Source organism: Vanellus vanellus, assembly GCF_965231255.1.
Source record: "Vanellus vanellus genome assembly, chromosome: 12".
NCBI lineage: Eukaryota > Metazoa > Chordata > Aves > Charadriiformes > Charadriidae > Vanellus > Vanellus vanellus.
In genome coordinates this window covers 23,099,854-23,126,778 of record NC_138917.1, presented here as the reverse complement: position 1 = coordinate 23,126,778, position 26,925 = coordinate 23,099,854, and the positions used below count along the sequence as shown (strand labels likewise).

The 26,925-nt window shown below is 55.2% G+C and overlaps 1 protein-coding gene across 1 annotated transcript in view; it reads left to right on the top strand.

The window, feature by feature from the left end:
- Positions 1-26,925, top strand: part of CPNE2 (copine 2) — a 57,108-nt gene that overhangs the window by 3,669 nt on the left and 26,514 nt on the right. The window contains exons 2-5 of the mRNA XM_082489240.1: positions 12,007-12,203; positions 19,317-19,496; positions 22,964-23,038; positions 26,330-26,401. Of these exons, the coding sequence (XP_082345366.1) occupies positions 12,036-12,203; positions 19,317-19,496; positions 22,964-23,038; positions 26,330-26,401 (495 nt within the window). The 5' untranslated portion in view covers positions 12,007-12,035. The remainder of the gene's footprint in view (positions 1-12,006; positions 12,204-19,316; positions 19,497-22,963; positions 23,039-26,329; positions 26,402-26,925) is intronic.

Below are 26,925 nucleotides of genomic sequence, written 5' to 3'. Positions count from 1 at the left end.
ACGGTGTCTAAAGCCGTTGGGAAGGGGTCGAGGATTTAATAGAGGTAATCCTCGTTATAAACCGCCTTCATTTTTTGTATGGCTGCCGTGCAAACCCCACTCAGGGCGAAGCTTCGCACGTCCAGTGGCAGCGTCACTCTGCTGCAAAGCAGTCCCATAAAATACGGTCCTTTAGGAAAAACTTGGATCGTAGCCACGAGCGTTACCTGCCTGCGGGGGACGGACGGACAACACGGTGGGCTCCAGCCCGTGGGCACAGCAGCGGCTTGGCGGCGGCGTGCCAGTGCCAATGGGCATTGCACGTAAATACCTCTTAATTAATATTTATGGCTGTTATAGGGGAAGGGCTCCGAAGCTCTGGCTGCTGTGGGGACAAGATGATGCGCGGGATGGAGGGACCCGCACACTCGGCCGCCCTGGGGGCTGCCGGCGGGGGCCTTTCGGGGCCGCGGGCTTGTAATTTAGCCACGTGGCTATATTAGAAAGCAGTTAAAGATAGTCCTCATTACCTAAGGAATGATTATTTTTTTTCCCTCCCTCTTGCGATATACGGTGTTGATCAGAATTAGGAATCCAGTTAAAATTCAGAAAGGCAGCATTTTTGTTTTCAGGAAGTTAGAAAAGCCTTTAGTGAGTTGAACAGGCAGTGTACGTTCGGTACACTTAAAATGTCGGAGTGGGAAAGCTTTAATGGGGTGGCTGGCAGTTAAAATCTGCCCCAAATCCTGCCGGTGCCTTCTCCTCCCTCCCTGCCTCTCCTGGTCTCCGTGTTTGTCCCACCCGCAGCACGTGTCCGGGATGAGCATCGCTGCCGCGGGGAGGGAAGAGATTCATGTTTGGCATTTGCCTGTGTTGGACGGAGCCTCCCGCGGGTGCTGCCTGCGCCGGGCTGCCTGCGGCCACGCTGCTGCCCGCAGGACCAGCCTCCCGCTTGCCCACGGCCACTGGGCAACATCGTTTTGGGCACAGAGCTGGCACATAAACCTTTCCCTTGGGTCTGCTTTGTAGGCGGTTGTGTAAAGGGTTTGATGCGGTCGCCAGGATTCACAGTGACATCATGATGTTTTCTGCCCTAAATCACAGATTTCCCTAAATTGAGCCCCAGAGGAAGCCTGTAGTCAAGCGACAACATGCAGTCTTCTGAGCATATCTGAGCCAAACGGGGACTGGAATGGGGTCGGTCCGCGTGGCTCGGCCATCACTGCGTGTCCCGAATGGAGGCGGCTGCTGCGCTCTCCTCTCACCCTGCCCCTCCCTCGCCCTTTCTCCATTGCCGAGCTGCAGACACAGAGCTGCTGCCGCTCTGGAAACCACACGCCGATTTGCAAGCGGGGCATGCAGTGGGGTGCAGGGCATGCAGTGAGTGCAGGATGTGCAAGGCATGCAGCAACCACAGGGCATGGAGTGGGCACAGGGCACAGAGCAGGTGAAGGGCATGCAGTGAGTGCAGGGCATGCAGCGGGCACGGGGCATGCAGTGAGTGCAGGGCATGCAGTGGGCGCAGGACATGCAGCAGGCGCAGGACATGCAGCGGGCGCAGGGCATGCAGTGGGCACAGGGCATGCAGCGGGCACGGGGCATGCAGTGAGTGCAGGGCATGCAGTGAGTGCAGGATGTGCAAGGCATGCAGCAACCACAGGGCATGGAGTGGGCACAGGGCACACAGCAGGTGAAGGGCATGCAGTGAGTGCAGGGCATGCAGTGGGCGCAGGGCATGCAGTGGGCACAGGGCATGCAGTGAGTGCAGGCCATGCAGTGAGTGCAGGGCATGCAGTGGGCACAGGGCATGCAGTGGGTGCAGGGCATGCAGTGGGTGCAGGGCATGCAGTGAGTGCAGGCCATGCAGTGAGTGCAGGGCATGCAGTGGGCACAGGGCATGCAGTGGGCACAGGGCATGCAGTGGGTGCAGGGCATGCAGTGGGTGCAGGACGTGCAGTGGGTGCAGGACGTGCATGGCATGCAGCAGGCGGAGGGCATGCAGGGTGTGCAGCGGGCACAGGGCACGCAGCAGGCACAGGGCATGCGGCAAGGCTGGGTGGGCTCTACCTCCTGCAGAGGCACCCGTGGTGTGGTTATCTGGTAGCAGCCATCAGAGCCCGTCTATTTTCTCTCCGGTTTAGAGGAAATACTATTTTGTGTTGGTTTTTTGCCACTTTCTGATTTCCTGAGGGCTCTCCTGTAACGCGCCGTCTCTGCAGCTGCTCCGGACCCCGTCAGCAATGGCGCTGCCTCCCTCCGCACGTCACCGCTGGGTGTGGAGGAGCGAGTTTTGCTTTCGTTTGCGGGGCTGGAGCCCGTTGCTTTCCGTGGGGGAGAATTACGGGCCCCCCTTTGCCGCTGGGAGCCCGGGGGCCCTGCCCTCTCCGGAGCGCTCGGCTCTCCTGCGCTTCAGGGCTCGTGATTTCTCGCCGGTAAGTGGCTTTAGTTGCTTTGGGGACTGCGTAATGACATTTTCAGACTTCATCGGGAGAGGGTTAGCGAACGAATCCTGTTGCCCGTTGCTGCCCCGGTGCAGGGCAGGCTCTGCCCGAGGGCACCGGGTCGGTGCCAGCCAGCTGGCGCACGGAGCTGCCGGCACGCCGGGAGCACGTAAAGGTGTTTGGTTTTACTCGCGCGTCTGTGGCTTAGCGCCTTCCCCAGTTTCGGTGCCTCTGCGGGTGTGAGCCCCTCTGCGAGGACTTTCTGCAAGGGCATGTGGTGATAGGACGAGGGGGAATGGCTTCAAACTGGAAGAGGGGAGATTTAGATGAGATATGAGGAAGAAATTCTTTGCTGTGCAGGTGGTGAGCCCCTGGCGCAGGGTGCCCCGAGAAGCTGTGGCTGCCCCATCCCTGGAGGTGTTCAAGGCCAGGTTGGACGGGGCTGGGAGCAACCTGGGCTGGTGGGAGGTGTCCCTGCCCAGGGCAGGGGGGTGGGACTGGATGATCTTCAAGATCCCTTCCAACCCAAACCATTCTATGACTCTATCGTTCTTATGACATGTGTCCTGTCTGGTCTTGAAGCAGTGACCAGGCAGTGGCTGTGTCCCTACAGTTGTGGGGGGACCTGCCACCACCCCGGAGGGATGCTGGCACAGGTATGGGACCACCGTAGAGGCTCTTGCCTTTCCCGATGCCCTCGTGCTGGGGGACGCCAGCTCCCCTTCGCTACAGGGCAGCTGCTTGGGGCAGAGCAGCCCCGGGGACCTCCCGTTTCTGCTCGGATGGGGGAAGCACCGGGGTGGGACACAGAACGGGATGGGGCTGTGTGGAGGAGTCTGGCTCCCACCCTGCAGGTCCTTCATCACGAGCCGGTTTCTTCACTGGCACTGCTCTCTCCCGGGGTCCAGCAGCCACGCGCGGGGATGGCAGAGGCAGCTGGAGGTGGGGGATTTGCGCTCGGCGGCTGCGGCGGGAAGCGCTTTGGAGCTGCTTTTCAGGTTGATGATGTTTACAAAATGAGAGGAGCAGCGGATGGTGGTGAGGAGCCCTGGGCCTTACAGGCAGCACGGGGAGGTCCCCATGCTCGCGCGTCTGGGTGAGGGGCACGTTAGTCCATCCGCCTGGCTTCTTCAGAGCATCTTCCCTGGCTCCGGCTGCTGACAGCCCTCTTCATGGTCTTAAATCCCAAGAGGCAGTGGAGCGCCGTGGGTTGGACCCTCAGGTAGGGGAGAGGGGAAGTGGCACCGAGCAGCGAGGGGCTTTGCCCAGGGAGGAGGTCTGTAGGAAACAGAAAGTGGTGGTCCCATCCCCTCTGGCTGTGGTGGGGTGGCTGCGTGCCACAGCCGAGGTTGGGGCCACGGTGCATGAGCAGCAGAGGAGCTCTGCCAGTGTGATCAACCATAAATAATGATGTCTCCTAATCCCCTTTCCCTTGAGGGTCTTATGTGCTGGACCTGTTAATGGGATTACACTGGTATTACAGTGTGATATATTACGCTGTTACGGTACCTGTCAGGGTACCCCCTCCGCGGGAACTGGGGAAGGCGATGCTCCAGCACCTTCGTAGGGATGGAGAGGTGTCCCTGAGCGTCCCACAGGGTGCCCCGGGAAATGGCAGTCGGGCTGGGGATGCTCCTGGCACATGGCCTGGCACGTGCCCGTGTCCCCTCGGCAGGTCCTGTCCGCCGGCTCCTGAGCAGGGCTAATTAGTGTCACAAATGAGCACCTAGCCCTGGGCTGGGCTGCTGAAAGGCATTGCTGGGCCACCTGGCAGTGGCACCCATGGGTGGGAAGGGCTACGTCATGGCTCCTCTCCTCCCACCGCGTAGGTCCTTGCCTGGCGGGGTGTCTGTCTGCAACGTCCCCTCTGCCCCCGAGCAGGGAGTGAAGGTGGCTTCACCCAGGGGTTCCCTGGGACAGGGACTGCTGGGAGGTCCCCAAGAGGTTTTATGGCTTCTGCAGGTTCCCTTTCACCCGTCACTCGTCCCAGGCAGGGAAGCAGCGGTCCTTTCCCCCTGCAGCCAGCTGGAGGAGCTGGATGGGGCTCCTGAATCCACAGGTCAGAGGTGTGTGTCCCAGGTCCGCAGAGAGAGCGACGAGCACCCCCATGGGGAGGTCCTTCCACATGGAAAGTGCTTCTTTCTTCACAGTTATGCCCCCAGATTTGCTTGGATGTGGCTTAGTGGGTCATGTCCCCATTATCCCTCCGGTTGTTCTCTGGAGGCAGCTCTCCCACCGGTGAAACTCCTCCTGCACGGTCAGGGTGGGATCCCGGCGTTCTCTGTGCTGGGCCTGGGCTGCTGGGACCAACCGGACCTAACTCCAGCCACCTAATTGCTGCAAGACTAATTGCCACGGGCGCTCCAGGAGCTGGGGGAGAGGATGCTGCAGCCTGTTCGAGACCCTGCGCGGGGTACAGGTACCCCTGAAGAAGCCAGTCTCTCTCCAGGGACTGCTGAGGGAGGCTGGGGGCTTTTTCTGCCTTCTTTTCAACCGGGATTCATATTGCCCATCCCACTTCCTGCCCAGTCCTGCTGCAAATCCTGACGCTCTCCCTTCTCTTCTCCTTCACTGCCCTAGCCCAATCCGTCCTGGGTGTCTCCATCCCTCCCAGGGATGAGTTTGAGGTGGGAACTTCATGGGAACGTGGCTTTGGGCTGATTCAGAGCAGTCCTTGGAAATTGATGTGGGGTCTGGATGAATGCCTGGGCTTAAACAAAAGGTTTCATGTGCCAGTAGAAGCGCGATGGTGTCCCTGGAGCTTCCCGGTTTCTGTTTCAAAGGTTACGTTGTCTGTCTGGCCCCGAATCCCGATCCATCTAACGGTGTCGTTATGGGGGTGCTGTGACTTGCATTTCCACCAGCCCCGACGAAATGCTCCTGGAGGTGGCAGGGTGGGCTTGTCCTCACCGCCGACAGCCCAGGTGACCACAACGGTTGGAGCCGCATTGGCTCAGTGACGGGTGAGTGGCCCCGTGTCTGACCCAGCTGTCACCCACCTGCCCCATCGTTGGGCTCTGCCGTGTCCCTTGTCCCCGGTGCCTGGAGCACCCTGGATGGATTTATTTGCACTGGGGAGCAAAGGAAGGGCCGGTGCTGTTCCTTGGCTGGTGGTGGCCGCTCTGCGGTGTTGGTGATGGGGGGACTTTCTCCACCCTCCCCCCCCAGCCCTGACACATCCCATGAGGCCGACTGTGGTTTGGGAAGATCTTCCCCGAGTGGGACCTCCTCTTTGATGGACATCTGAGCATCAAGGGCACGGGACAGGCACGGGCTGCCCTTTGCTGAGTGATACCCTCCAGGTCGGATACGGGGGAGGATGGGGCTGTCTGGGTCAGGCGAGGGAGCAGGATCAGGCCCATTTGCTTGGCCAGCCCTGATCTTGCTAAGAACCGTGATTCAGCATCCCTGGGGACCCCAGAAGCTGGTGGTGCTGCCGGCTGGGCGAGGGCTGGGTGGCAGCAGCCCTATGCTTCTGGCTTTCACCACCTGCCTTTAGAAAGGGTTTTTGGGGACGCTGGGTCAAGCCTTGTGTTGTTCCCTCCGAGACTGCCCCAGCTCCTTCATACGCCCTACCCACCAAAGCAAACTATCCGGATTCAAATTGATTTAGCTATTCAACCACTAAAAAGGTCTTTGAACCCTTTCCCAGGCCATCAAAGTTGCCTTTCACTCTCTCCCCTGTGATAAATTCATTTAGCTGTCGCCAAATGGCACTGTACCAAAGCCGAGATTGCAGCAAGACAACGGGTGATGGGGCTTTACAACCCACCAAAGACCCTCTTTCCTCCAAAGACCTCTTTCCCTTGAAAGTGCCCTGAATGCAAGAAGTGCCGCCGGGATGGACTTGTGTTCGGAGCCTTTCCGTGGGGCTCGGGCTCATCTTCCGTTTCTGCCTCAGTTTCTCCCTTGGGCTTTCGTTCCTGTTCCCTGCAGGACTTGGGAATACTCCCTTGCCCATCCCGGCACGTTGGCTGGGGAGGTCATGGTCTCCATCGCAGCTGGGTACGGCAGCGCTCTTTGCTCACCATCTTCTCTTGCTGGCTGGGAAGCGGGGACACAACCTTCAACCAGTGGCTGAAACATGAAGCCACTTTGGGGGGCCCAGCTCTGGTGCCCCTGGGTTTGCCTTGGGGTTTTTTCGCCATCTGTGACTCCCAGGAGACCCTGACTGACTTGGCAGATCATCATCCACCAGAAAAGCTTGCCTGGGTGCTGCTCATGTATGGGTCGGTGCAGCTGCTTGGGGTTTTGGCAAGGAGGGCACTGCCTACGCCAGCACCAAACTGTGCCAAGAGCTGGTGGACAGGGGCTTTGGTGCGGCCAGCAGAGGTCTGAGAGGAGCTGAGCATTGTGGGTGAGTAGTGCCTGGGCACGAAATGAAACAGCAGCTACTGTCACCCCGAGGTGGCCACCAGCCGTTGTCACACCTCGCTTGGGATGAGATTTTGCAGCATCGGTGCGAGAAACCCAGATGTTGGCATGAGCAGCATTACCCGTTGAACCATGAGGAAGGGTTCACTGGGGAAATTACTTAATTTTGTTGTCCTGAAACCCTTTTCCCCGCTGTATCAGACCCCCAAAATATCTCAGAACGGTCCCCTTGGCTCCTTCCATCAGGCGGGGCTGTGGGACTCGCTCACAGCGTGCCAGCCCGGAAACTAGAGCCTGGGCATGCCCTTGCTCCGGGTCTACCCTGAATCTGCGGGAATTTGGGAGAATTTGAGCTCAGCGCCAGCCGTGCCACCCGCACCGGGATGCTCGCGGGCAGGTTTCAGCCTTTCCCTGCCTCGCAGGAGAGCGGACGGTCCTCTGATGGTAGCGGGTCCCCAAAGTACATCCTTGCAGGGAGTTGTCATGTGCAAGCATCCCCTCTCTGCCTCCCCCAGCCTGTTGGCCCACAGCAGAGGCATTTGCTGGTGACACCGGGGCGGCACGGTGCTGTGTACATGACTAATTGCACGTGCATTCAGAAGGTAACGAGGCTGTTATTAAGACCAGGTGCGGGCTGGTGAATCCACTGCGTTGCCTAGGCGAGCCTGAAAGGCAAACAGTTTTTGCTTTGCAAAATAATTCTGGAGATTGACTGTATTTGTTTGACAGGAGGGAGGGGAAAGCGGCCGGTGTGGGTTTTGACGGAGTGGGGAGCTGCGTCGGGCATCCGTCGGAACGCATCCCGCCTTTTCCTGGCATCTCCGGCTCCCTGCGTGCTGCGTTTCAGCTTCTCTGCTGCTCTGGGCAACTGGTTTCTGCCTCCTCCCCCTCCTCTCCTTTGCTTCAGTCTTCTGACAACCCGTTTTCACCTGCCCTTCATCCTCCCTTGGGTACCGCCGCTCGCCCGTTGTGTCTCCTCTGCCTCTAAACTCAGATACGTGCTTATAGGAACCCCAATGTACCTGTTTGATACTCATCTCTCTCATTTTCCCTCATCCAGAAGGGGACTTCTCTTCTACAATTGCAGTAGGCTGTAGCGGGGCAGCCCAAGTGGGTAAACTGAGTCACGGGTGACTTGTGTGGGGTACCACAGAAGTCACGGATCATCCCAAAGAAGGGAAGGGACATCCCCGGGAAGGACCCAGAGGGACTTCAAACCACTCACTGGTGGATATTGGAACTTCTGGGGCTGTTTCAAATATGCCTGGCATTCTCTGTGAAAATAAATCTGGTTCCTTTAAGGAGAGGACATCACTGAAGTTTGACGGCGCTATTAATATTTAAAAAAGCCCCCCAAATGTTTTGCTTACAGCACAGTGGCATGGCTTTTTTTTTTTTCCCTGTCTTTTTTTCCTGTTAATGCCTTACCATGTCCCAAGCAACTGCTTCTCGTGGGGCTTCTCTTCTGCAGAGGGAAGGGGAACCTCCCAGGGCAGAAGTTAATTTGCAAAACGGATAACTCCTTCCCTTCCTCCTCCTCTTTCAGATGAGAGAGGAAGAAGAGGTCCCAGGGCATCCAGCCGGCCCTTCTGCACTGTGCTTTGGGGATCAGGGGGGCCATGGGATGATGATGAGGAGGAGAACATCTGCATGTGTTGTTCTGGTGCTCCCAGATGTTCATCTCAGATGCTCTGGGTGGCCCCAGGGCTTGTGCGTGCCCTCAGCCAGTGAAACCCCTCGCTGCGGGATGCTGTGGACATGGAGCACATTGGAGATGACCATGTCATGGAGGAAAAAGCACTTGAAGGTTACGAAGTGCAAAGTCCCATCAGGTCCAGGAGGTCCGGGAAGCTGGAGCCTGGAAAGGATCTGGGGACCATGTCCCTCCACTCTGGTCCTGCTCTTGTGACACCTCTTCAGGCATCTGCTGTGGCCAATGGAGATGGGACCGTGGGGCAATCGGACCTTCATGCTTGTTCCTGAGCCCTCTCATTGGTAGCCTGGCCATGTTTTGGCTGGAGGCCATGTGTCGGCGTGATCGGCACGAAGCCGGCAGCTGGGATTGTACGTCGGGAGAATATTTGGCCGCAAATGCCGAGTGAGTCGCAGGACTTCGTTCAGGGCGGCGAATGCGGGGAGAGGAGAACAATAAAAAGGAGGAGAGCCTGGAATACAGATGATGGCGAGCCGGCTTTTTCGGTGCCAGCTCAAATCCCCCCCTGAATTTAAAGCATTTGCTGGGGGAGGGTTGAGGTGCCGCCGGCTCGCTGAAGCCCGGTGGTGCCTCAGATGGGAACCCATGGCTGCTGCCGAGGCTGTGGGTGCCGAACCCCTGCCTGGTCCCGGGAAGGTGCTGGATCGGTGCCGGAGGAGAGGCGGCTGCGGCTCTCTGGCGGGGAGCAGGCGGCTGCCGGGGCAGGATGATGCGCGTGGGTGAGCGATGGTGGCACCTACAGACATAGCCGTGCTGTGGTGGCATCACCACCTTCTGCCTCTGCCACCAGTCTGAGCGTTACACTTTCCGCGGCGTAGTTTGGGAGCCAACCTGGTGGGGAACATGACTTTTTAATTTAAGCTAATTATTTTTTGGCTGAATCAGGATGTTTACACGCCTCAGGGTTTTACACCAGCACTGGAGCTGGGGGGAAGGAGTAGCCTGAGCCGTGATTCAGGAGAGCTGCCCATCTCTTTGGCATCTCCATCCCTGGTGGGCTGGCTGGACCAGCAGCTCCTTGGTGGAAAAATCATCTTTACTAGGATGGTGGGGAAAGGAGTGGCAGCGTCTTCTGGTTGCCTTTTGCCTTCTTGGGTTGGGGGCAACCACAGGATTTTGTGCTTGGCACCCGTGAGACGGCATCAAACCCTCCAGGTTGGCACTTAGGGGAGAGGCCAGTGTCCCGGTCCCTGATTTTGGGTGCCTGGGTGGGGAGTGCGTCCATGCAGGGGATACGAGTCCCACCAGGTCTCTGCCCTCAGCTGGCCCTGGCCGGTGCTGGCCACCTCTCCTCTTCCCCATGCCCGTTTTGACCGTGCGCTCCCCAGGGAGCACGGCCGGCTGAGCGCAGGGGCTGCAGCACGGGCGATGCGCAGCGCGCGGAGAGGATGTTTTGGTGCCTGCCAACCCTGGGAAAAAGCTTTTTCCACTGAGTCATTTGCTGCCTCTGCTTTTTGTGAGACGGCGCCGAGATTTGGGGGAAGGGGAGATGGAAAAACCCAGCCCAGATCTTCCTGCTCCAGCAGGACCAGGTCCACGCCAGCACAGCTGCCCCGTGTTTGCTTTTCGGAGGGAGCGGCAGACAGACAGCAGCATAAATAGAACAGGCATGGCTATTTTAAGACATCGTTTGCATGATCTGTGCATTAAAGAAAAAAAAAATAAAAATCTTTGGTTTAGCTGCAACTGGCAACATGGGCTTGAGAGGAGCAGGGGTGGCTCCGTCAGGGATGGGTGATTCGGAGCCATCGCCCCAGCGGCTTCGCGGTGGATGAGCCATGAGGACTTTTGCTTCTGCATGTGTTTCCCCTGGAAGTTGTGGTAGATGGATGGTTGCCCACATGTGCTGCTGTTTCGGTGTCACACATGCCGTCGTTTTGGCGTCACGCCGCTGTGGACGGGGAGCGGCGGGATGGGATGTGCTTGGTCTAGGAGAGCAGAAACCACAGTCGGGGAAGGGATGTGAGTGCTGTTTGGGTGATGTACACATGTGTGTGCAGCCAAGGATGGCTTTCTTCTTCTGGAGATGTTTCTGGGTTCCTATTGAGCTGAAATCTTTGCCCTGCTCTTGCCATGAGCAGTGGGGCTGTGATGAAGAGCTTGCGTTTACTGCTGGGGGTTAAAATCAGGCTCGTTTCGGGTGACTTAATGCCAAGCAGAGATCTTGGCAGGTAGGAGAAGAGAGCTCAGAGCCTTGGAAGCGGAAGCTGTTTTCCTCTCAGCGTTCGTTGGAGCTGGGGCTGAGCGCTCAGGGTGAGCCCTGAGATCCCTCTCTGCCAACCATGCTGGGATGACCCCGTCCCCGTCCCCATCCCAGCTTGGATGCTGAGCTGCAGGGGAAGAGGGCAGCAGCCCAGCTCCCAGTGGCGTAAGGGCTTGTAAATACTGGGCCAAACAAGCAAATAATATGAATTGGGGTTTCAATGCCAAACAGCAGCAGATGGCTTATCGAGGTGGAGGAAAGTGGTGTTTGGGGTTTTCAGATAAAGTGGATGAGCCGGGAGCCGCTCTTGAAAAAGAGGGTGAGAGGTATTGAAGCAGCTGCTTGACAAGAGCTCTCTCTCCACTAGCAACCCCAGCGGCAAAAGTTTATTAGTATAATTTAATCGGAAAATGCTTTTTCTTCTCTTCCCCCCCCCCTCCTCTTCTCTGCTGAAGACCTTTGGTGTTTTTTGCCAAGTGAACAGCACATCAGAACGCAAAACTGTCGTTTGGGACGGGGTTTTGCACTAATAATGTTATAAAACACATTTACCTCTGCAAAATAGCTTTAGTATTGGACTTTTGGTAAACTCTTCTTATGACAAAGGATTTTTTTTATCAGGGCCCTGTAAATCATCCCGTGCACGAGGTCATGTGGTGGTTGTCACATTTGCCTTCAGCTTTTGTGAACTAACGTCACTTTTTAACTACTGCTTAGCGCTGGCCTGATGAGTTGGGTGGAGATAGAGCTGAACCAGGGCTGTAGCTGCCCTCCGCCCTACTCATCCTCACGGTCTCACCCCTTTTCCTGTGACGATTTGGGGGGCAGAGCTCAAGTTTGGACCTCGTAGCTTGGGACCGTGGTCCATGGCTTGGGACCAGCCAGGTGACGACCATTTTTCATGCTGAAAAACAGCGTGGATGAGTAGTTCCTCCCCACAAAAAAAAAAAAAAAAAATGCTGGAAGAAGAGGTTGGGGACCTCCCACTGCCTCAGGGGGGTTAGCAGAAGATGTTACCTTTCCTTGAAAATCTGTTATTTACAGAGCAAAAGCGAGGCAGGTTGTAGGTGCTCTGCTGAGCTCCCACTCAGGACATCTACCTGGTGTGGTGGCCACGTGGGGATGGTGACAGGGCAGGGCAGATGCTTCAGAGCCAGGAAAGCTTCATAACTTATTGAGTGTAACTTAGAGCATGAGGGTCTGGATATGGCCCCTCTGTCTGGGCCCAACCCGCTGGCACTGACAAAGCGTTTTCTGCTTGCACTGAGGTTTCTCTCCGTTCTTGTGTCCAACAGATTGCCTGGAGCTGCTGCCGCTGGAGTCCATGGCGTACACCGTGACTCCCACACCGGCGGGGCCCGTTGGCTCCCAATACTGTGTCTGCAAAGTCGAGTTGTCTGTCTGTGGCCAAAACCTTCTGGACAGGGATGTCACTTCCAAATCCGACCCCTTCTGCGTCCTCTTCATGGAAGTCAATGGGAAGTGGGTGGAGGTAAGTCCTGAAGTTGTGTGGATTTCCTCCTCTTGTGGTTTGCCTGTGCTGGTGTCTCCTCCCTCTGTGCTCTGCTACAAGACTGGTCCTCAGTCCTCCCCGAGCAGAGGTGGAAGCTCTTCTCGTCCTGCCGAGGCCGTGCACGCGGCCTGAGTGTGTTAACTATCCTGTGTTCTGCAACCAGTCCTTTCCCCATTGGTGCTTTCTGCTTTGTGCTGGGGGCTAGATTTAACTGCACATCTCAAAACGCCGACCTCTGGCAAGGCACGCGGCAGGCCTGAAAGGATCTTGCCACCTTCAAAGTGGTCCCAGCCCCTCCTCAGTCCGCTGTAAGCTGGGGATGCTTCGGCTTTGGGTGCCTGTAATGCTGATCCCGTGTGACAGTTAGGTGGTGTGAGGTCCCGCTTGCAGTGGGCCGTAGTTCTAGGTGAGTCAAGATAAGCTGGTTCTTGCGTCACTTAGGAAGCTGGTCTTTGGGTTTTGCTTGAAGAGTGGCTCTTTCTAGAGTCCAGGAGCGTGCCGGATGAGGGTCTGGCAGGTCAGTCCAGTGGAAAAACACTCTTCAGGACAGCTTGTGCTCTGAACGCCTGCGGCCTCCTCCAAGAATTATATCAAGGTCACCAGGCCTTAAGCCAGGCATTTCATGGGCTTGTGAGCGGCCGGTTGTGGAGAGGGCAGGACCATGGGGTGGGGAAGAGGAGACTGTTGGGAGCTGGGTGCATGGGGGCTTGCATCAGGTCGACTGCAGACAGACAGCAACGGGTTGGCAAATCCTGAGCAAACTCTTTGCAGACGTTGGGCTTTCCTCCTTACCAGAAATCTCATAAATACACACTTCAGCTGCTGTATTTGACACTGGGAGGCCCTGAGAAGAAACTGGCAGAAGATCTTGTTACTTGTGTGGTTTCAGAAGCTGGCTCCTTATAAATGGGAAAGGTAATTCCTGCAGTTAGAGAGGAGGGGAGGGATCATGATGTAGACAGTAGGATCGCATTCGATCCCACTCAGCAAGTTTGCAGATGACACCAAGCTGAGCGGTGCAGTTGAGTCACTTGAGGGAAGGGATGCCACCCGGAGGGACCTGGACAGGCTGGAGGAGTGGACCTGTGTGAACCTCATGAAGTTCAACAAGGGCAAGTGGAAGGTCCTGCATGTGGGTCAGGGCAATCCCCAGTATTAGCACAGGCTGGGAGGAGAATGGCTGGAGAGCAGCCCTGAGGAGGACATGGGGGTGGTGGCGGATGAGAAGCTCACCACGAGCCGGCAATGTGCGCTGGCAGCCCAGAAAGCCCCCGGCATCCCGGGCTGCATCCCCCGCAGCGTGGCCAGCAGGGCGAGGGGGGGATTGTGCCCCTCTGCTGCGCTCTCCTCTGGGGAGACCCCCCCGCAGTGCTGCCTCCAGCTCGGGGGGTCCCCACAGCAGAAGGCCCCGGAGCTGTTGGAGCGGGGCCAGAGGAGGCCCCGGAGATGCTGGGAGGGCTGGAGCCCCTCTGCTGGGAGGACAGGCTGGGAGAGGTGGGGTGGGGGTTCAGCCTGGAGAAGAGAAGACTCCGGGGAGACCTGAGAGCTCCTTCCAGTGCCTAAAGAGGCTCCAGGAGAGCTGGGGAGGGACTCTGGATCAGCGAGGGGATCAATGGGATGAGGGGGAACAGTTTTACACTGAAAGAGGGGAGATTTAGATGAGATATGAGGAAGAAATTCTTGTCTGTGAGGGTGGTGAGCCCCTGGCGCAGGGTGCCCCGAGAAGCTGTGGCTGCCCCATCCCTGGAGGTGTTCAAGGCCAGGTTGGACGGGGCTTGGAGCAACCTGGGCTGGTGGGGGGTGTCCCTGCCCAGAGCAGGGGGTGGGACTAGATGATCTTCAAGGTCCCTTCCAAGCCAAAACACTCTTTGATCCTATGATCACCCTTCTCACCAGCTTTGGGCATCCCTGCTGCACCAGGACATCCCGCTCAGTAGATGTGCGTGGCTGCTCGCAGCCCGTGGGCTGTGGGCACCCAGGCTCTGTGCAGAGGAGCCCGCTGGCACGCTTCCATGTTGTAAGGAGGGGGTTATTTTTATTTTCCTTCTATGTCCTAAGGAGCCGAGAGCTGCATTCATTTCCTCTGCCTCCCTACCCACCCCAACACAAGCTCACTCCTGGGCAAGGCCCTGCTGATAAAGGCTCTGTAAGGACAGGAGGGCTGCGCCGTCCCTGGCGGTGGGTGAACACAGGATAAATCTGTCATCTCCTGGATGCGAACAGCGCACAAGGAGCCCTTGTGTGTTGTTCCCAGCCCTCGGCTTCAGCGGGATGAGGCTGCTGCTACCCAGGCCAATGGAGCGCGAGGGAATTGACCCTCAGCAGCTGTCCGAATTATTCCATAGCATAAGAAAAATGTTGGCTTGATGCCAAAAGCTTGCTTCCCAGCACACCCACCAACTGGATGTGTATTCCTTTAAAAATCCCCCTCCTGCGGGGAAGGGGCCACAGGGGTATGCCGCGTCGGGGACCGTGTGTGTGCATGCTGCCGGCACTGCTGTTCATCAGGAGGCGCTTTGAGCAGCGTGACCATGGCCATCACCAGCGCTGCTGCTGCAACGGCCAGAGGTCTCACTTGGGAGGTCTCTCGGGCAGATGCACGTCTCAGGCTGGTTTTGCCGTCGGGGTGTGCATGAGGTGGACAGGGAACTCCCAAGGATGGTTTTCATCATGCTTTGTTGACTGTTCGCCATCTCACGTGGAGAAGCTACAGTCGTCGTCTCCTTCTGCGGCAGTCCGAGTTGGGCAAGGTGCCGTCTGTGATAAAAGTGGTGTCATGATACCAAACTCCAGAGTCTGTGCAAGAGCATTTAACTCCGTGCCTAAGAAAAACCTTTTGACTACAGGGGGAAAGACTTTGGGCTAAAATGCCTGGAGAAAAAAATGGGGATTTCCTTTTATAACTGCAGTTGTAGATAGTGTAAGACCTCTCTTCAGTTGGGCTGGGAGGGAGCAGCTAAGCAGAGCATGGGGGTGTGCTGGGTGGACACAGGCACTGGTGTTGGACGCGGTGCAAAATGAGCAGCCGAAGGGCATAAAATCACATAAGCCAAACAAAACTGTTCCAATTCCAGTGAAATTAGGTGGTCTCATTTTTCGGGTACTTGGACTAGTTGGGCAGCCTTTGAGCCCTTGGCCTGGGAGCTGGTGAATCGATGGGCGTCACCTAAGGTATCCTGCAGCTGATCTCGCTGTCAGCAGGGCAAACCTCACCTTACCATGTCTGCAATTAACTTTGCTCAGCAGCCTGGGTGAGACTAATGAGCTTTCCAGCCTTGATAGGTGTCATCTCTTTGACCTGATTGTACTTTTCAGGAATTTCTCTTGCTGTCAGTAACGTCTCAGTCCAGCAGTTTTGATTCCGAAGCTTCTTTTACAATACAAACGTGTGGTCTGTGGGGCTTTTTTTTTTTCAATTTTCCTCTGCCATTTTTAGCTTCTTTTTAATTGGCAAGATATAAGGCAGGCGCTGGACGTCAGCCTTGAGCGGCAGATTGCTTGGTGCTCCGCTGCTGTGGTTTCAGCAGAGGTCAGCGTGTTGCATGAGTTGGCATGTGGTGTGGTGTGCCTGTATGCCATGGAGCTGGCCCCGGTCCACCAGCTTGCCGGGGCACAGCCGGGACCGAGATCCCCCCGCACCCACGCGTGGCAGTAGTGGTGCACGGGTGTGGGCTGTGACTGGGTGCTGGGGAGGGCCAGGAGCTCTATGGGGCACTGGGTGAACCCTTGGAAGCTCGTGCCACCATGGTTCAGAGCTTCTCCAGGGGTGTCTGCGTTGTCCTGCATGGATTTTGCCCATGCAGATGTGCCCCTTGCCCAAAGACAAACCTCTTTCCCATCTGAAAACGGTGGCCTTAATAATGTAGGTGTAATGTAGGGGACGGATGGGGACAGCAGCAGCTCAGCGGTGTGAACCCATCCCACCACACCACCCCTGCGTCCTCTGCACCGGGTTAGCGACATGTCCCAACTGTCCAACCTGGTTTAGGAGATGGGTCTCCACCTCCGGGACCAGCTCCAGCCGTGGAGGTGCCGGCATCTGAGCTGGGTGGTGGGGCTGAGGCACCAGCTGACGCCGACAGAAAGGTTTCTGCTCGCTGTTCTTTCTAGCTGTCACATTTGTTCCCAAATACAATTATTTTGTCTCGCTGAGCTTAATAGGAATTAAAAGATCTTTGTGAATCAGCCTTGGAGGGGGTGGGGGAGGGAGGGGACAATAAACCACAGGCCAAGAAGTGACATGAAGATGGGTGATGTTTAAATGTTCTGCCCGATGATGTCATCTCGCAGGAGCCATGAAAGACCTGGCCTGTGATGCCGGGAGCAGGGACACATGACTCAGCTGTGCCGCTGCCTTTGTGCCGCTCTGAGTCATCCAGCCGGACCCGCGCCTTCCACATGGAGCTTTCCTTGGCATCTCCCAGTGTTGTAGCATCAAGCATCTCCAAGCTCCAGGGATGTTTGAAGGTCTTGAGCCAACCTCCCTTCGGACACTGGAGGACTCTCTGGCTGCATCCATTGAACACAAGGGCTGATTTCCCAGTTTGGTGCTTGATTTGTAGAATCAAGACTCTTATCGAAACAGATAAGGCAAAGAGGGAGGCAGGACCTTGTCTCCTGGTGGAGGTGGTGTGATGAGGCCTCGTACGTGATGGTCACTGCCAAGGTGACCGGTGCCGCATCGAATCAAAGATCAAACCATGTGCAGCAAGCAGCTGGGGCTTGTGACTTTGCTGTGCTTCACACTGACAATAGGAAGGAGATTAAATGCTCGGTTTAATCTGGGCGTTGAGGGAAGCCCCGTCGCTCCGGATGATTAGCTCAAGACACCACGTTTGCTGGGTTTCTCTTCCCCTTCCCTGGGCCACCCCTTCCAGGGCAAAGCTGGAGATGGGACCTCAAGTTATCTCCTTCAAACCGGAACCTGGGAGCGGGAGGACTGGTTTCCCTTGGTCCCCGGCTTCCCAGAAGTTCAGAGAACATGGAAGGGGCTAAAATCCGCCTTTGTTGCCTGCGCAATCTCATCTCCTAGGCTTGAAAGGGGATTTGCCTGGGTTGTGCTGCTGAAATCAGGTAGAGCTCATGGATGCCCGCTGCTCCTGGTCCACTGCATCTCTGAGCAGACGTTTGGTGTCCTTCGGTAGGGGACGGCAGCAGAGAAGGAAGGGTCTGTGTGAAGCTGCGTGGCCCTGGCCAGCCTACAGCCCACTGGTGTTGATGTATTTGATTCCCCGGAGTGCAGCAGGTGGCTATTCTGGGAACACAGCGTTTACTTTAGTCGTTTCTTGGCAATTGAGACAGACTGGGTGACCAACTTCAAGAAACACTGCGATAGTTGGTATATATAGCAAACTCACCACGTTTCCGCTCAAAACCTGCCTCCTGTGCTGAATGAGTTTCTTTGGGACTAAGGTATGCATTTGCTTTTTTTTTTTTTAAATTTTTTGCTTTTCTGGGGTCTTTTTTCTCCTCTGCCCGTTTTAGCTTCATAAGGGTATGGTGGGCTCCAAACTTGGCCTTTCCCAATGATGGAGGATGGTCTGGTGGGGATGATGGCTCCTGACGTTAGAGTTCAGACCCTCCTTGGCCGTTGACTTCCAGAAGCTTTTTTTGGCCTCATTTTCCCAGTTTCTGCCACTTTGGCTGAAACTGTGGATGGCTGTGTCTGTGTAAGCCTGTGCCGGGAGCCTGGCTGGTGCTGCCGTCCTCCCAGCCCTCCTGGGGTCAGAGTTATGGGGTCTGGGTCCAAAGGTCCACATCCGGAGGGCAGCATCTCGGGATCCGCGGCCTGGCTGTCCCCAGGATTCTTTATTATTATTTTTTTTTTGGCTCACACAAGGCTTTCTGTCCGCTTGTGCCATGCTGCGTCGTAAACCCACACTTCCACCGGCTGCCTGCCAAGTTTCCTCTGCTCTTATCGCTGCTCTTGGCTGCGGGATGCTACAGACCGCTGTGGTGCTTCCCCTCCAACAGCGGGTTCCCCACGCGCCTTCCAGTTTCCATCATCCTCTGCGCTTGCCCTTCCAAGCCGCTGGAGACATCATCTCTTCCAGCCTGCCCACAATAGCTCGGGATGACAAAGTCCATTGAAGTCTTGTCTTCTGGGTCCGTCCAGCCTCTTGTTTCTCCTAATGCTTGATGAAATCTATGAAAAATGGCCTGTGGTGATTTTTTTTTCCTCCTCTATTTTTCATGGAAGGCCAAGAAAGAAGAAACCACATGCATGTTTGGGTTTGAGGTCTAGAGGGAAATGCTGGAGGGTTGCTGTTCTGGCTCATGACACTTTTTCTTGCTTTGCTTGTCCTTGCTGTTAGCTGCACAGCCTGAAAGAAACAGGTTTGGCATTACAGCTGTGAGGGTCTGGTTGAGGATCGGAGGTGTGCAAGAGCTTCAGCTCCTGGGAAAACAGGGCTTAGAAGCAAATGAAACATCTCTGGCTTCAGTGAGCCTTGAGTCATCATAGAATCACAGAATGGTTTGGGTTGGAAGGGACCTTGAAGATCATCTAGTTCCACCCCCCTGCCCCGGGCAGGGACACCTTCCCCTAAACCAGGTTGCTCCACACCCCGTCCAACCTGGCCTTGAACACCTCCAGGGATGGGGCAGCCACAGCTTCTCTGGGCAACCTGGACCAGTGCCTCACCACCCTCACAGTGAAGAATTTCTTCCTAATATCTAATTTAAATCTCCCCTCTTTCCATTTGAAGCCATTGCTCCTCCTCCTATCACTACATGCCCTTGTACAAAGAAGTCCCTCCCCAGCCTTCTTGTAGATCCCCTTCAGTCCACACCAAGCCTTGACTGGGTGGGCGCTCCTGTCCTGGCTGTTGGCTGGGTTGGGCTTGTACAGCCCTGTGCACCCTGGCCTCGGGGATGCAGCTCTTTTCAAGAAGTGTCGTTACTCGTTTAGATGGCTCCCACCTTGCGTACGCTGAGTATCGCAGCCTGCATGTAGGGATAGCTCTGCTGAAGGCCTGGTGCACTCCCTCTCTGCTGGTCACTGTAGGGTTTGTGGGTGGCTCTGAAGAGACATGGCAGTGACACAGATGCAAGATGCACACGCCTAAATGCCTCTGCTTTTTTTCTTTGCAGCTCGACAGGACAGAGACAGCCGTGAACAACCTCAACCCAGCTTTCTCCAAGAAGTTTATCATTGACTACCACTTTGAAGAAGTGCAGAAGCTGAAGTTTGCCCTGTTTGACCAGGACAAGTCGAGCATGCAGCTGTATGAGCATGACTTCCTGGGCGAATTCTCCTGCACACTGGGCACGGTGAGGCTCTGAGGTCCCTGCAGTTTGCTGTCCTCCAATTTAATTTGCTTGTCACACTTCAACTGTTGAGGTTGAACTGTTCCACATTGTCTGTTGGCTACTTGCTCAAATCTGAGCTAGTCATAGTGTGGGCTTCTGCTGGTGCCTGCTGGGAGACATCAAAGGGAAGCTTTTGGAGGTACCTCTATCTCACCATGGGTTATAGATGACCACCTTGGGTTTGCAGTTGGGAAATTTCCAGATGTGTAAAGTTAGGATGCATTGTGGTCTGCCTTTCTATCTCAGTTTTGGTTTTCTTCTTTACCCGCCCCCTCAAAAGCTTTATCCATTGCCGTTGTGTAGCAAAGCATCTCTCCTGCTGTAGCGTGTTGGTGCAGGAATGTGTCTTCTGCTCTTCCTGTGGAAAAGCTTTTGGGACAGAGCGCGATTCAGAAGCTTTTGGAAGGTCTTTGCGTTCATGAGCCCAGGCCCTGCTAGCAGTTGGCAGCTACGTTCTCCAAACGGCTTTGTCCTCTGAGCTCGCTCTGACTCAGAGGCAAGGAATGAGGGGGATTTTTTCCGTTCTTCTGCAGCATCCGGCTGCTCGGGGCCGCTGTGGTACCTGGCACAAGCGCAGGGGCTGGGAGAAACTGTCTCCGTTGTGCTCGGTGCTGGGAACCGGGAGGACGGAGACACTGTAATCGGTGGGCCGGTGTGGACGGGCGGCCCAAGGTGTTCAGGGAGGCTCATGAGTGCAGTTGCTGTGTTACACAGACTGCAGTATGGCACTGCACGTGGCAAGGGGGGGGCGAGTGACCTCACCATTGCCAACTCAAGGCCTTGACGTGTTAGAAGAGCACTGACATTTACGGAGTTTGACGTTTAACGTCTGGGTTTTTGGAAGTGCTCTGTGATGACCTAATTCTGCTCCTGCACAAGTTGAGAGACGGTGCAGGCAACAGCCCAGGCTGATGTTCAGTGATTTAGACCAAAACTGTCCTTTACTGTTAGTTCCGTTGCTGAAACGCAGCCACCTCTGCCGTGGGGCAGTTCAGCAATGCTCCTTGTGAAGGTGACGGTCTTGGTGGGAGCTGCGAGCACAGAATTTATGGACACAAGGAAACAGAGATGAAACCTTGGTCTCCCTAAACATGGCTCTGCAGAAGTCCAGGGCTCTGCAGGACTAGAGAGAAACGTTATCCGTATGTGCTGGGGAGGAAGGTGAACCCTCCTGCTTGTTGGGTTGCCCAGAAGAGCCCAACCTTTTCTGGTGCTTTGAAAGGTGATTAGCTCGGAGCATGAGACTGGACAGACCATCCTGGGGCTGGGGTAATGGTGGGGATGGGCAACTGTTGGCAGGTCTCACACCCAAGGTGCTCACTGGTTGATGGTTTACCCATGGTGGCTGATGGGCATGGCATAACTATCTACGGCGTCTTTATGCAGAGCTGGTGGGCTTAGTCCTTCAGAAAAAAAGAGAGCTCTGAACTTTTGTAACCTCATGCAAGTAGTTACACTCCGCGAAAGAGAACTTGGCTAATGTGAGTGCCCAGTTTTTGATGAATTTTTGCAGTGCTCCCCATGTTTGCTTCTTGGTGACCTTTAGTCCACAGCAAGACACCAGCTTGGAATGGAGGGATCTTTCCATTTTCTCTTTTTCCCTGAAATGCATAGCCCAGTCGTGGGGCAGAGATGGACCAGCGGGGTAGCACGTGTGCAAGGGTGGCTGGTGAGGAGATGGGTGAAATGGGGGCTTGTGGGTTCAGCCACCCTGCTGTGGGTGTTCTGATATCTTGATTTTGTCTGGCGAGATGTTTTCATAAGCCTGCCCAGCTTTGAGGCACGAGCAGCTCTTAGAAGGGAAGGAGAGCAGCCACGGGCAGCAGCAACTGCAGAGCGAGCATCTGACTGGTCAATTTTGAGTTTGCATCGGAGCACTGTCAGATTAGCCAGATTATTTTATTGCAGCTAATTAGGTTTGTGGTAAGATTTAAAAGCATGGCTGGATCATTCGTGGGGCTGTAATGACCTCTGTGTCCAAATGAAATGTAACAGCGAACAAATTGCAGGCTGAAGGGTGTCCGTGGTTTCTGCTCGCCAGGGTTGCGAGGAGATTTCACCTCCTTGTCCATGGCCTGGCACAACCATCTAGTTACGGTGGGAAAGGGGTTTTGCCTTGAAATTGCAAGAATCGTAGAATCACAGAGTGGTTTGGGTTGGAGGGGGCCTTTAAAGGCTATCTACTCCACCCCCCTGCCATGAGCAGGGACATCAACTAGATCAGGTTGCCCAGAGCCCCGTCCAACCTGGCCTTGAACACCTCCAGGGATGGGGCAGCCACAGCTTCTCTGGACAACCTGCACCAGGGGCTCACCACTCATCGTAAAAAATGTCTTCCTTATATATGGTCTAAATGTCTCCTTTTTTAGTTTAAAACCATTACCCCAATCACAACAGGCCCCATTAAAAAGTTGTCCCCATCTTTCTTATAAACCCCCTTTAAGTACTGAAAGGCTGCAATAAAATCTCCCCAGAGGGAAGAGAACATTTCTGGGGAGCAATGGGAGGAATCCAGGTGTGGCTGGGTCACTTGGATAGTGGGAGCAACAAGTTAAGCCATTTCATTACCTGTTTTTGTTTTTTTTTTAATTATTATTATTATTTTCCAACTATGGGTCGTAGGTCCGAGGGTGGAGGCGGAAGGATGGATGGGACTGCGCTTTTTAAACTGCAGCCCCTAGGTCTCAAAGGGGTCCCCATTTGGTATGGGAGCGGAGCACGGCTACTTTCCAGCAGGTTGGTGGACCCCCATGTGGGTGTCTGCGTCTCGTGGGGAAAACTTACGGGATCCACAGATCTGAAGGCGACCAAAACTCAGTGAGCTAGGAAAAAATCTCAGGGGGTTTCGTTCAGCTCCCAGATTGTCCTGTCTGGCCTCTTACAAGCCAGAAGTGAAGGGGGAACACATGCCTTTGGGGGGTGCTGACCCCTGCGCCGTGCTCGGCAGCAGCTGTGCAAGGGGGGCCAGAACGATGCTGCAGGAGACCATCCAGCTTGTCGTCAGGATTCACCCATGGAAACATGGCCTGAAAGCAAGTTGCTGGCAGGGGTCATGTTAGAAATATTTAAAAATGGGGTTTGAAAGACTGAGTTGGGATTTTGCTGGGAACAAATCACGGTCCTTCTGCTGCGTGAGGTCCCACTGACCTGTTCCACGCAGAGCTTGGTCCCGGGTTTCGACGGGAGATGGTGCTTCAGCCTCTTGCGCCGTCGCTGCTCTGCGCTGTTCAGCTGCTGCCCTGCGCCCCACGGGCTCGGGTGACAGCGGTGACGTTCACAGAGTCACGGTCATCCCTGAGTATGATGTCTTTCTTCTCCTGTTGTGAAGGCTTAATCTGAATTAACTAACATGAGCAATGATCAGTTGCTTATGAGTCTGCTTTTGATCACTTCTGCAATCATGACTTTATTTTCTTTGGTTTCTCTAGATCGTCTCCAGCAAGAAAATAACAAGGACTCTCCTTCTGGGGAACGGCAAGCCGGCTGGGAAAGGGATGATAACGGTACGGTTACTCCTTTACATTACCTACTGAGTGTGTAAAGGTGGGTTATAACCTGGGGGCACCGCAGGACACTCACCAGGGGTCCAGAGACAGGGGTTTATCTCGGCAACATTTTTCCCTTTACCTCTCATTTTCCTGCCCACTTCGCTCTGTTTGGAGGACGATTTATTGGAGGCAGAGCCCATCTTGCCCAGTGTGCGCCTGGTGCCCTGCGCCGTCAGCCTTCGGCCTCCGCTTCGGCCTCAGCTTCGGCCTCCGCTTCGGCCTCTGAAGTAAGAAAACCCCTCAATCTGGAGAAGTACAAAGTGAATCCGTGCTGCTGGTGTTTGTTAGCTGGTCCAGCACGCCTGCTCAGCCCTCCCTGGAGCGGCGGGAGGTAAGAGGGCTGATTCCTTTGCCGGCGATACGTGGTTTTGTTTGTGGGAAGAGGATGGGAGCTGTGCCGTAGCAACAACTCTCATAGCAACAGCCGCTGCGCCCGATGCAGACCCCTTCGGGCAGTGGCCTTCCCGCTGCGGATCTCTTCAGTGATGGTTTTTTTTTTTTTTAAAAAAAAAAAAAAAAAAAAAAAAGGAAAAGACTAAATTTAAGCGCGTTTTCCTCCTGCCGCATCTCCCATCCTTTTTTGGATCTCTGCTGCGTGACGCGTTTCGTGAGACGCGTGGCCGGGTGTGGAAGAAAAGGCCAACAAGGAGTTAAACCTCCGCCAGGTTTAAAAGCACTGGAAGGGCTTAAAAGCCCAGGACCTGGCGGCTGCAAGGGCATCTCCATCGCTGTTTGCTCTAGCGGCTGGGAAGATGCTGCCAGCTTTTCTCTCTTAATTGCTGCAGTAAACGCCAGAGGAAAAGCCGCAGTGAAGTTCACAAACGGTGCCTGATGCCGTCTGCCATCCCCGAGGAGTGGGACCTCGACCCCCCGGCCGATGCTGGAGTGGGACGAGCTCGACCAGGTGAAAAGTTGCCAGTCAAGTTCAAAGGTTATACACTTTAAAAGAAGGAAGGTCCCCATCTGTCACCAACGTGTCATTAAACTTTAAAGGGTCTGAGACATCTGCTTCATTTTGTTCCATTGATGTGATTTTCTATCTGGTTTTCTTTTTTTTTTCTTTTGTGCCCTGGCTTGGTGGTGTCAACAGGGTCATGTGTGGTGGGCACCTTTCCTCACTGCTTGGCACGGTGCTGGACACCAACCAAGGAGTCTGGAGCCAAAGCCTGCCTTCCTCACCCCCATCCCCTTCAATTTTCCCCAACCATCATTTTTCTTAACTGAGATACCAGAGGGGTGACCGCAACGACCTTGGCTGGCTGGATGGCATTGCATGGGTGCCCCTAGGTTTGAAGAGATGGGGAAAATCCCAAAGCGAGCTGCTGGGTTTGTGGAAATCGATCCTGAGATCTTGCCGCACGTGCGCCTCTGCCAGGCGCAGCCGTGGGGATGTTGTTATCGTCCATACTGGCCAAGAGAAGATGCCACCAGCAGCCAGCGGCAGTGTGGCACAAGGACGTACCTGGCATGGTCTGGCTTTTACGTCGCCTCCAGCGAGCCCTAAAACGTTGGAGAGCAACTGGCTGTGCTTTTGTGGGTGTCAGCAAAGCGCAACTTCCATCCGCTCCCCTACAGCTCCTCTTCCTCACTGGTTTTGGTGACCGTGCACGCCCACCAAGGACCAGGTGAGAGAGAAAACCGATGCCGTGGCTTTGCCATAGGGAACTTCTGACTTCACATCTACATGGAGCAGAGGGGAAAATTGGGTTTTGTATGCAGTGAACACATCCTCTGTGGATCGAAGAGCAGTGTCCTCCCTGGAAAGGCTGGGAGGTTTTTGGGGAGCTGCGGCTCGTCCCCTCGCCCAGCTGCCTAGGAGGATTCAAAAGCTGCATCTCTGCAAACTCCCCCCCTCTCCTAAATGCCAATAACCCTCTGATTGCTCCTTCTGCAGAAAATTGTCCCCTTGATTTCTGCAAGTTTTTTCCAAAAGCCTCGCTGTAATTACGCTGCGTCTCTCCAGTGAAGGACAGCCTCCTTGTGAGAGCCGGCAAACAGCCACGCTTGGGAGCACCGTGCGGAAGGAAAACGTCCGCGCCGTGGTCCCGGCTGTGCCGGCTCCGGCCCAGGAGGATGCTACGGCTGGGGATGCCGGGGGACGGATCAGCCCACCCCAGGGAGTGGAGGAGGGAGAGGTGGGGAGCAGATGCTTGGGCAGGACACAGCTTTGAGGAAAAAAAATACAAGTGATTCAGAAAACGGCTGGTAACAGAAGTGAATAAATGTGTTTTTTTGTTATAAACATTCCCTTTCTTAAAATACCAAGAGACTCATTAGACCACGTTCCAGACAAAACCGGCCCACTGGTGGTTGGCAGCCGAAGCCCTTCTGGAGCATATGTGAATAAAGTCTCTTAAACTGAAGTAATCTGGGCTGCACTCCTGCCTGCTGCCGCTCCTCAGGAGCAACGGTGGAGTTTTCACCCCTGGGGCTGTCTCGTCGGGTGATCATGTGGAGATGTGGCTGGAGTCCTTGGTGCCACTGGTGTCTCCTCCAAGGGATGGGGCAGCTGCTTTTTGCCGTGCCCAGCCTGGGCCATGAAGGACAAGGTGGCACATCTTGATGTGATCTTCTTGATGAAGACATCCTTCCTGCTTCCTCTTGGCTTGGTCCTTGGAGGCTTCTCCAGGTCCTGGTGCAGAAAAGCCACGTGAGACCCAAGAAAGGGGACGAGTTTGTTACCTGAAGCCTCATTTTGGACCTAATGGCACAGGGGAAGGAGGGTCCTTGGGGTGTCCTGGCACCTCATTCTCCCTTCAGGTTGTCCATTCAAGAGGTTTAATCGTACCTGTTGACTCCCAGCCCTGCAAATGAATGTGTTTCACGTGGACCCAGCCCCAGCGATGAGGCTGTGGAGGTCGGTGGGTGTCTCAGGGTCTCTGGCTGCAGCACCAGCATCGTGGCTGTTTTGTTTTAAAGCTGGTGCGTCACTACCTCGGCGCAGGGTAGATGGCAATGCCCATCCAGGGGAAGTCCGGGCTTTTTCTCCATCCTTCTCCATTCCAGGGAGAAGCTGGGAAGGAGGCTGTGGTCCCAAATTGATCTGCAAAGGTAAAATCAGTTTAACTCCTCAATAGTGAAATACCGCGTGCATTAGATCATCCAAGCTCTTAGCTGGGAAATGGGTTTTGCAGGAGTTGAGCTGGTATCTCCAGAGTGCGTGTCCTCAGGGCCTGGATTCTCCTCTGGCTTGGTGTTCACTTTCTTTCCGTGCTGAAAATGAATGCAGCCTCCCTTGTCTTTCAGATAGCTGCCCAAGAGCTCTCGGATAACAGGGTGATTACTCTGAGCATGGCCGGCAGAAAACTGGATAAAAAGGTGAGTTGGGGTTGTGTCTGGGGGACGCAGTGTTAAACTTCTGTCCTTCATAGGCAAAGGGATCTAAAGAAATCTCTGCTTTTGGGCAGAGCAGTGACAGAAAACAATGCTGCTGGAGAAAGCGTTAGGGTGAGACTGGAGGGGTTCAAGCCCTGGTGGTGCCACGGGCTGCTGGGTACGCCCGTGCCTCAGTTTCCCCATTGTCACGGTTTTGCTTTCTTCATTACCTGCGTTGAGATGGAAAGATCAGGTGTGGCACAGGATCTGTGTGCCAGCGTGTCTTAAAGACAGCAGATGTGCTACTTCAGTTGGCTGTCGTTTGGAAATGTCTCCTGATGGAGCTGGCAGTTTTGATGCCCCTTGAAGACGTGCTGAGAGCTCCTGGCTTGTGGCCTTCAACCCTTCTGGAACTGGAGTGAACATCGGCTTGTATATCAAACGGTAGGGCCCGTCTTTTCCGAGCAAGAAGTGTTGACCTCAGGGAGGCAGGTAACGCATGAGTTTTGCTTTGGATGTGCTCTGTA